The sequence below is a fragment of the Vigna umbellata genome, chromosome 5 (assembly GCF_029865625.1).
Source record: "Vigna umbellata cultivar VRB3 chromosome 5, Vumbellata_1.0, whole genome shotgun sequence".
Lineage (NCBI taxonomy): Eukaryota > Viridiplantae > Streptophyta > Magnoliopsida > Fabales > Fabaceae > Vigna > Vigna umbellata.
Genome location: NC_142169.1, coordinates 13,372,110 through 13,383,060, shown reverse-complemented (window position 1 = coordinate 13,383,060; position 10,951 = coordinate 13,372,110). Strand labels below are relative to the sequence as shown.

The window sequence follows — 10,951 nt, the reverse complement described above, 5'->3', positions numbered from 1 at the left end:
TTCAACAAAGGTCGTGGTTTGCTGATATGGCCAATTTCAAAGCTGTAGGAGTAATCCCAGAAGATCTCAATTGGCAACAAAGAAAAAAGTTTTTACATGATGTCAAATAGTTTATTTGGGATGATCCTTGTTCAAAATTGGGGCAGATAATTTTATAAGGCGTTGTGTTACTAAGGAAGAAGTGGAAGGAATTTTATGGAACTATCATGACTCACCTTATGGGGGGCATGTTAGTGGAGAGAGAACAACTGCAAAAGTACTTCAGTTAGGATTTTATTGGCCTACTCTGTTTAAAGATGCTCATAATCATACCAGAAACTATGATAAGTGTCAAAGGACGAGGAGTATCTCCAGACGTCATGAAATGCCACTGCAAGGAATATTAGAAGTTGAAGTTTTTGATTGTTGCGGCATAGACTTTGTTGGACCTTTTCCACCCTCTTTCAATAATGAATATATATTAGTGGCAATGGATTATGTGAGGAAATGGGTGGAAACCCTGGCTTGTCCCAGAAATGATTCTAAAACTGTTATTAAATTTATGAAAAAGAAAATTTTTCCCGGTTTGGAATCCCCGAGTACTCATTAGTGATGGAGGATCTCATTTTTGCAATGTTTAGCTGACAAAGGTACTTAAGCACAATGGTGTGAGACACAAGGTAGCTACACCTTATCATCCACAGACAAACGGGCAAGTAGAAGTTTCAAATAGGGAGATAAAAAGGATTCTAGAAAAGACAGTTGCCTCATCAAGAAAGGATTGGTCTCAGAAGTTAGATGATGCCCTGTGGGCCTATAGAATTGCAATGAAGACAACTATAGGATTATCTCCTTTCCAAATGGTGTATGGAAAGGCATGTCACCTTCCGGTGAAGATGGAACATCGAGCTTTGTGGGCCTTAAAATTCTTGAATTATGATCCTGGTGACACTGCTGAAAAGAGAAGAAGACAACTTATTGAGCTTGAGGAAATGCGACTGCATGCCTATGATTCCTCAAAGAACTACAAAGAAAAGGTGAAGTTTTATCATGACAAGAAGCTGGTGAAGAAAGTCTTTAATCCAGGACAGAGGGTGTTGTTGTTCAATGCAAGACTGAAACTTTTCCCCGAAAAGTTGAAGTCCAAGTGGTCTAGTCCATTTATGATCAAGAATGTTCTCCCACATGGAGCAGTTCAGTTAACAAACCCTTCCTCTAAAGATCCACAAAGAAGTTGGGTTGTCAATGGACAACTCTCAAGCATTATCTTGGTGGTGAGGTGGAACACCTGTCCACAGTCATGGAATTGGTTGATCCAGATTGAGCTTATTGGGTCAAGCTAGTGACGTTAAAGAAGCGCTTACTGGGAGGCAACCCAACTTTCTAAACTTTTCTTTTTAATCTTTTGTTTTGTTATTTGTTTCCTTTTTAATAAATTGTTTTGTTATTGTACTTTGCTTGAATGAACTACACTGCTTTGATTCAACTGTGTTGTGTTTTGTGATGAGTATTGCTTTGTGATATTCTAGTGTATTGATTGATGTTGAGATGATGCATGATGTGATAATATACAGGTGATAGCTTACAATGTATGAAACAAGTGCTTGAGGTAAAATTTGATTGAGATACTGAGCAAGATGTTTTTCTGAATTCTGGGACTTGAGAGCTTACTTGTGTGAGTTTTGGGCTTCAGAGTTGTTGTGAATAATTGTTATTACTTTGGAAGCATGAATGATTTTTCCCAAATTTTCTGTGATTGAACTACTTGCTTGCAGGTTTCATAAGATCAAAGCCATCTTTTGTTATCCCTTAATTTTTATTTTTAGCCTACTCATGAATTTTTCCAAATAAAAAGAAAACAATTTGTTTTATCCTTTGAACCTTTAGCCTTAAGGATGTTTTGAAAACCCTATTTTAAATTCTTTACCTTGAGTTGAGAATATTTGTGAGGTATTGATAAAGGTTCAAGTTTGGGGTTGCTAGAAAAATAAGTAGTGAGCACAAAGAAAAAGAAAAAGAGAAATCAAAAGAAAAGAAAAATGAAAAGAAAAGAAAGAAAAGCTCACTGCAAGGGAAAAGGTTGGGAATAAGAAAAATATCTTCTTGAAAAGAGAACCTATGTGTAATTATTAAATTCACAAATATCTCTCTTAAGTCAAGGATTTTGCATTCTTGAAAAACCATGTTTCTTCTTAGCCCAGCCAAGTTACAAGCCAAGAAAAGCCCTATTGATGAAAACCTACTTATGAGTATGTTTGATTTTGGTTAAATGAAAGGAAAAATTAATTTGTTTGACATTGTGATAGCAGAGTGAAAGAAACACCAACACCTCACTATACACCTGTGAGTTGAGTGATACACTTTTGAGTGCTTGAGTGAAACACTTTCTTTGGTGAGGAATAGTTCTCTGAATTTCTGATTGCATCTCTGTTTGGTTGAATTTCTTAATGATAGCATCTGTTGAAACATATGAGCATCACATTGATTTTAATTGAATTAAGGCATCTGCACACTTTGATTGATATCCATATGCTGAGTTGATAAAAATAATTGCTTATCTGGAAGAAAAAGTATTTGAAAAAGGTTGAGTCATTCTAGTGATTATTTTGAAGAACTGAGTTGCATTTTGTTTTGCTTGAGGACAAACAAAGTTCTAAGTTTGGGGTTGTGTTAACGGTTGAAAATACTGTTATTTGTGATGTAATTTTGATACTTAGTACATCATTTTTCACTTGGAAACTTGCTTTTGGACTCACGCTTTTTCATTAAGTTGTGTGAATAAGAGAGTTGAGGTTGAATTTGATGATTTTATGACTAATTTCCCTTGTTTTGATAGGTAATGAGAGAATCCGAAAAGTAGAGATGAAGTGCTAAGGAGGAACCGCATGAAGCTTCGGCACTCTATTTGGAGGCTTGAGCATCGGAAAAACGACGTCCCCGCCCGGGCGCCCTCTTAGGCCGCCTGAGCGGCGGACCCTGAAGCCTGGTCGACCAATTGAAGGCTCAAGCCCTACATGAGACCGCCCGGGCGCCGTAAATGGGGCTCCCGAGAGTCATGCGTCGTAGATCCGGCCTAGTTTTTGCTCTGTTTCGTTCATCACTTGGCTATTATGCTATTGATCAAACTGCATTCATATTTAATTTTCTGTCTGTCAACACCCAATTTCGTCCGGATTGACTAATAGAGTGTAAAATAAAAATAAAAATAAAACATTAAAAAGAAAAAGAGCGTTCGTCCTCCACCGTTCGTCCTTTGCTTTATTCGACCGTTCGTCCGTCTTTACCTCTAGGACGTTCGGCAATCTCAGCTTCAACCGTTCGGTCTTCATTTGAACGTTCGGCCTTGGTGAAGTTATTCTCATTTGAACGCTCGGTCATCCATGATCAGCCTTCAGCCATTCTCATTGACGTTCGGCAATCTTTACCATTTAGCGTTCCACCTTTAGATCGCTCGTCCTATACCGTTCGTCCATTCCTGACCATAAGCGATTGTACTGCACCGTGCGCGTTCGTTTCTACGCTTTCAAACGTTCGTCCTCTATCCTACGTGAGCGTTCGTCATCGATTGTGAATTCAACCGTTCGTTCTGTATTAACGTTCGTCCTGTTGGGGAGTGAGTGTCGATAGGTAGCTTTTGGTCTTGATGATGTATATTCTCATAAAGCAATCTCGAGCGTTCGGTCTTGTTGGATTGATGATTGTGGGCGTTCGTCCTTAAATTGGTAACTCTTAAGCGTTCGACCTAGATCAGAACTCTTACCTTGTGAACGTTCGGTCTGAACGTTCGTTCATTTTATGTGAACGGTCGTTCACGGTCGTTCGTTTCCGGTATTGACCGAGCGTCCAAAAGTGGTGATGGCTGCGTTTTTAATTCGTCTGAGCTGTACAACAAAGATTCCCACCTTCAACTGCAGATTTTGTCTGAAGTGAAAGCGATTGACAGCATGGGTTTCTGAAAAAGAGAATATTTTTGGCTGACACCTTCACTTTTGTCTGCCACGGGTGCCCATGTGGTGCCTGTACAGATTCCATCTGTAAAGTCTGGCGAGCACTACAACAGACACAGGGGTCCTCTTGGGGGAGGGATCATCTCACATTTTTCGAACTCAACAAGATGATCTCCCATGACCATCATCATACACACACGGCCATTCAGGGGCACTGGTCCCTTTCTTCTTCATCTACATCATCCATCTCCCCTGTTGCGGCAACTCCGATTCATCTACAACAGAGACAAAAAGGGAAAGCCAGCCACAAAGGGGGAGCTTCAAGAGTTTAACAATGGTGAACAGAGCTCCAAGAGTTTGTGAAAGAAGACAACACATGTCACAGCCAAGTCTTGGAAAAACATCAGCACATTGAGTCAAAAAGAAGGGGCCACCACATTGAAAACTCTTTGAAGCATCCAGCAGCTCACGGTTTGCTTGAAGCTTCTTCTTGGAGAAATAACACACGGTGGAGTGGTGTCAAAGCTGGCTGGATCAAGGAGTTGGTGTCTCATTCACGGACAACATCAAGGCATGAGGAGCAGCACTCTTTGGAAGCAAATCAATAGGAGTTGCCGCCACATCTTTCTATCAAATTATCACGGCTGGAAGCAAGCCAATGCACACCGTAATGAATCTCTTTTTTTGGCTGGAATGAAGAGCATGGTGAGTGGATACTGCAGCAAAGTTTAAACGTCCATTGTGAAGGATGAAGCCACCACCACGGCTGGAAGGAGCTCACGGTCTAGGTGCAGCAAAGAGAAGGGTGGTAGCAGCTCCACACGTTCAGCAACTCCAAGGACCTTCACGGTCCAGCGCCTAGCAGTAACGTCCAGCCAACCCAATCTCAACACCCAAAGCAGATAACAGATATTAGAGGATAAGGGAGCAATTGTCGAGAGCAAGTTCTAAGTTCAAATGAAGGGGGGTAACTGTCGGAGCTAGGTTGGCGGCAGTATCGTGCGAAGAAAAGAGAAGGAGAGGGGAAAGCTTGGCGCGACTCGCGGCTGCCGGTCGGGTGGAGGAGTGGCGACGACGTTGCAGGTTGAAGTCGGAGCGCCTCTCTCTCACGCGAGAAAGGAAGAGGGGAAGAGCTGGTGGAAGGCGGTGGCGCGGCGGCCTGTGTGCATGAGCCGGTGGACAGGACGAACCCCTCCCTGGGGTTGCCGATTTCAAAGGGAGACGAGAGATAGGGAAGGTGGTGGCGCGGTAGCCGTTTTGGCGCGGTGGCCGGTTTGGTGGCACGCGGGGAAGATGCCCCTTCATCGGAGTTCTGGGCTGGGAGAAGAGTCCAGAGGTGGCGCGGAGGCTGGGTCGTGGTCATGAGTGGCGGCCGGCTGGGCGGAGGCGGCAGCGTGCGTGAAGAGGGGACAAACATCCCTGGGTTACCTTTCTCGTAGAGAACCCTAAGCGTGCAAGGTCCGAATGGAAAAATGAGACGAGGTTGGGGGAACCCCTAATGGGTTTCTGATTGGGGTTAATAGGCTTTGGGCCTGGCTGGTGGGCTGCCTCCTCTTCTCGGTGACGTGAAATTCCCATTCACACCCCCACTGCGCTTCTGCAAGCAAAGAGGAGTTTGGGCATTGGGCCCATTTCGTTTCTAATACTTCCAAGCCCCACTGCTGCACCCATATCGTCACTTGGGCCTGGACTGAACCTAATTGGGTCACACCCCTGGTTTGTTTTATCTCCGCACCCCCACTCTTTTTTGGCAGTTTTTTGTTTTTATCTCGTGTCAGGTTTTGTTTATTTATTTTTAGTATGTGTTTGATTATTATGTTTTTAATGTACATAACCCTTTCATGATAACCCCACTCGCTATCTTTAGTGTTTTATACATTGTGTTTGTTTATTTGCTACACTTTGAATACTAAAAAAGATAAATTATAAAAATATAAAAAATAGTTATTGTTTTCACAATGTTATGAAAATATTATTTTAATATTATAAAAATTACAAAAATTATAAAGTAAAAAAATGATGAAAAAAATAAGAAGTTAAGTAATGGTATAAGTACTCGTGCGATCGTCCGCATCAGCCTAGTACTTAATATCTTCATTTAAAAAATTTAAAGGTTTAGGCACATGTGTGATCGCACGCATCGTCCTTGTGCTAAAACCTTTTCTTCTTCTCAAATAATAACAAAAATATTTAAAAGGTTTAGGCACATGTGTGATCGCTCGCATCGTCCTTGTGCTAAAAAACCTTTTCTTTCTTTTATAAAAAATACAAAAATATATTTTAAAGGTCAAGCACATGTGTGATCGCTCGCATCGTCCTTGTGCTAAAAAACCTTTTCTTTCTTTTATAAAAAATACAAAAATATATTTTAAAGGTCAAGCACATGTGTGATCGCTCGCATCGTCCTTGTGTTAGAAGAAACCTTTTTCTTTCTTTTATAAAAATACAAAAATATATTTTAAAGGTCAAGCACATGTGTGATCGCTCGCATCGTCCTTGTGCTAGAAACCTTTTCTCTTTCTTAAATAAAAAATACCAAAAATATGTTTTAAAGGTTAAGCACGTGTGTGATCGCCCGCATCGTCCTCGTGCTAAAAACCTCTCTCTGTCTTTTATAAAAAATATAAAAAAAAAATAAAATATATAAAAATCTTCAAAAAACTAAAAACAACACTTTCAAGCAAACAAACAATATTTCCGCCCAGAACTACGTAACCCTTGATTCTCCATCGAAAGTGGAGATACGTAGGAGCAAGGCTAGCCCTTGTCAGGTTCACTTTCCCAAAAATCCAAATTTATCCATAATCATTTTCCAAACAAAATTTTCTAAACAATTTTCAAACAAATTTTCAAGCAGTTTTCTAAAAGAACTACGTAACCCTGATTTCTCATTTTGAATGAGAATACGTAGGAGCAAGGTCAATCCTTGTCGGGCCCAAAAAACTAAAAAATATGTTTTGTTTATTTTAGAATTTTATTTTAGGGGATAGTTAAACATTTTGAAAATCACATCATATTCGTGCATTTAGTTAAAGGTACTGCCTTAGGGCAGGCGTTGTGGGGTGCTAACACCTTCCCCACGCGTAACCGACTCCCGAACCCAATCTTTGGTTTTCGTGGACCGTGCTTTATCGTTTTATGGTTTTTCCGTAGTTTTACAGAATAAACTATGGTGGCGACTCCAAAATCTCTTTTCAAAACCCGCGTTTCTTTTTGGATCGTCGTCCCGTCGCGATTCCGGTTGCGACAGATGGTGACTCCACTGGGGACGCTAGAGAGTCAGGCCATTTAATTAGATGCGTGAATTCAATGTGGTTTTTATTTGTGTTTTTCTTCCCCTTTTTCTTTATCTTTGTCTGATATTTGGCATAATTGCACGTGTGTTTGTTTAGATTATATCGAACCCTAGGGTAGAAAAACATGTTTATATCTGCCTGGATTTTTTCTGGTTGTATTGCAGGTGAGAGTTTGGTATGCACTATGTTCTCCCTTCACACACACACTTTATGCATATCATGAGTGGGGCCCTATACCCGGGTCTGAGCGCAACTTAGAATTAGAGGGGTTGTGAAGCGGTGTCACTTTGGGATGTACTTCCTGTTTGACTATCGTGAGAACCCCAACCAGAGTTTGTTCTCTTCATTTGTGTCTCCACATCTAGTTGATTACTCTGATTGTTGTGGAGAAACAGTGAAAAGAGCCATAGCTCTGGTGGCCTTGATTTAAGCATTAGGGAACTATCCTTGTGAGTGCATATATGTGGCCTTAGAACTTTAGTCATTCAACCTCTGATAAGGCACGAAAGGGAGACTATTTTGCTTCAGTTTGTCTGTCATTTCCTATTTTACAATAAATGTGTCATGTTTCTTTTAAAAAAAAAATTAATTAATTAAAAAAAAAGAGAAAACTTGAAAACAAATAAATGAAATTTATTCATAATTAATTAAATTCTCAGAATCATTCTAAAAAATAAAAAATTAGAATTTCTTAAAAATATTTTTGGGGCATGAAAAATTTTGAAAGAAAAATAAATTGTACATATTTTGGGGGCGAATAGATCATTGTTTTGAATTTCTGGACGTCATTTTTCATAAAATGCGGATTGTTATCCTTCAAAAAAAAAAGAAGCAACAAAAAATTCGATAAAACATTTTTGTGTAAACATGCAATATTTTCCTTTCCAAAAAATTTTTTTTTTCTCATATGTATATATTTTTCTTAAATTTAAAACATTAAAAGTTTAATTAAAAAACCTTGAGATCATATTTTTAAGCCGTTGCTTAGTGTGTTTTCAAAAAAAAATTTCCAAAAAAATTATTAAAAACTTCAAAAAAAAAACAAAAAAAAAACAAAACAAAAAAATAAAAACAAAAAAAAATCAAAATGAAAAAATGAAAAAATGTTCAAACAATTTTGGAGCCCCATCAAAGCCCAGTTTCCTGACTGGCCCACAAAGCCCAGTTTCCACGCTGGCCCATAAAACCCAGTTTCCACGCTGGCCCACAAAGCCCAGATTCATCGCCGGCCCACAAAGTCAGGCTCGACTGGCCCTTAAACCCAATTTTCTCTAAAATTTTTTTTTCCAGTTGTACATGTCTTCAATCATAAAAATAAAAAATAGATTTTCTTCAGTTACGTGCATCATTTTCATTTCATATTACATTTCTGCATTCATAAAACCCAAAAAATATGCATATCGTATCAAAAGTTGAGTCAGTTTTTTTCGATGCAAATCATCAATTTTATGACATTTCATAAAAAAAAAAAAAAACAAACAAATTTAATGGATGTCATAATCTCCTATAGTCAAATGATCAAATCACGTATTCTTAAGAAGCATTTGTGTGTGCATTGCTTGGAAACATCATCCTTCAACCTTCACTAAACCAAAGATTGACCCCAATCATGTTCTTGAGCCCAAATAAACGCAAACTCTTACACTGGGGCAGATTTTCCTTGTTAAGATTACCTTCATTGGCTTTCATTTGGGAGATCCTTGAATCCGTTAGGATAAAACAAAAACAAAACAAAAAAGAGAAAAAAAAGAAGAAAAAAATGACTCTTGTTGAGATCATTTAGTTTTGTCTCCTAATTAATCTTGTGAAAATAAAACAACCAAAATTTGAAATGATGTGTGGCCATTTTTCTTCACCCAAAAAAAGGAGATATATCCATTGATACCCAAATTTGAGCCAATAAGAAATTTCTTTTCAAAAATTTACCCAAACAAGGGTTACCATCACAGTAGAAGTCAACTCAAATTGCAAAAAAAAAAAAAAAAAAAAAAAAAAAAAAAAAAAAACACTTAGTGATCAAATGAAGAGAATTCATCAAAAGCAAAGCAAAAAAAAATAGAAAGAATCACAAAGTGATGACAAACAAAGAATGAAATTTGAGAAATGGCAAGATAGGCAAAACGGATTTGACGAATAACTGATACAAGGTGCAGATGGTAACTCTTGTTTCAAAAAAAAAAAAAAATCCATAAACATTTATTTGGGCCTTTATATCCTTTCTTTCAATACCCTTTAGCCCAAGCCACATTACAAGCTAAATAAAAGTCCACACTGATTGAAAGATGGTTGCTTAAATTTTCATAAAGCTTAATTTTGAGACAAGACAAAATGACTAACAATGAGTTGTTAAAAAAAAATGATGAAAAATAAATGTCCTTGGAAGAAGGGAACTCCCTATTGATCAAAATTATACAAAGGAAAATCAAGCCAATTGGGGCAATCCTTTCAAGCCAATCATTTTCATATACATCACAAATTCATATCCCATTCGAACTCTTCCCCGTTCTCCAAAACTAGGGGCAATTTTGTGAGTTTCATGTGTTTTTGGCCCACTCAAAATATTGGGTAACTTTGTTAATCTTTCATCTGAATATTCAAAGCTCATACAAAGACTGGGGCATCCCTTGTTGGGCCTCGCATGATTTTGGTTCGCCCCGAACTTCAAAAATCCATCACCACCAAAATTGGGGCAATTTGTAAATCTCACATGATATTCTCACTCCCTGATTCATGACTTATTCTCTCACAATTCACAGATACATTTGTCCGTACCTACCTTTTTACCATGCCCCAAACTGGAGCAGCTTCTGAGTATCTACTACCTCACATTGGCATTTGTAGCCGTTTTAAGGAGTAAGAGGCCCAAGTAGCCAACCCGGTACCCTCCAAATCCTTCCAATCATCCTCCACACATTTGTCCCAACCCTTGATATCAGGCGTGCATACACTGATGTTTCAAAAGAAAATGTTGAGCACACAAGTTTGAACATTTGACTTTTAGAATTTAACATCCATTGTAAAAAAAAGAAAATGAACGTCTAAATCTTCATAAAATTGATGATTTCAAAGAAAACAAATTGACTCAGTAAAAAAAAAAAGAGTGTCATAGTTTCATAATCTTCCATCACAGATCAAAAGTCAACATCATGTACATATTTTCATGAATGTTTATCAAATCTTCTCATCAACATGCGTCAAAGTTTTCTTCTCCAATTTCAAAACTACATATTTTCATCAAATCTTTTTCTTTCCAAAAGACAAAAAAAAAAAAAAAAATCAACATGCATCAAAGCTTTCGCCTGTAATTTCCAAATTTACATCAACCATGCTCTTCTCATCTCCATATCTCGTGACGTTCGGCATTTCTTTAGCTACAGGCGTTCCTGCGTTTTGCCGCTCGTTCTCAACCGTTCGACCGTTCGTTTTCGTTGACGTTCCTCAATTCTCAACTTCAACCGCTCGGTCATCCACTAGCAACCGAGCCATACGACTACTCCCAGTGCAAACGTTCGTCTAGCCTGCCGGACCGTCCGTCCTCTACACTGAGAAACCGTTCGTCCTTAACCGTGCATGTATCTCTCCATATCTCAATGACGTTCGGCAACCCTCAGCATTGACCGTTCGGTCATGTTGTGTTAGTGAACGTTCGGTCATGTTATGTGTTAGTGAACGTTCGGTTATGTTTTATGTTAGTGAACTTTCGGTCATTTTAAGTCAACGTTCGGTCAT

General features: G+C 38.6%; 1 protein-coding gene across 1 annotated transcript; it reads left to right on the top strand.

Annotated features, from left to right (window-relative positions):
- Positions 1-469: 469 nt before the first annotated feature.
- LOC148197736 (uncharacterized) lies at positions 470-1,322 on the top strand. The gene is made up of 2 exons (XM_088115620.1): positions 470-529; positions 621-1,322. Exons 1-2 carry the CDS (start codon positions 470-472, stop codon positions 1,320-1,322), a joined length of 762 nt encoding a protein of 253 aa, XP_087971746.1.
- Positions 1,323-10,951: the final 9,629 nt, after the last annotated feature.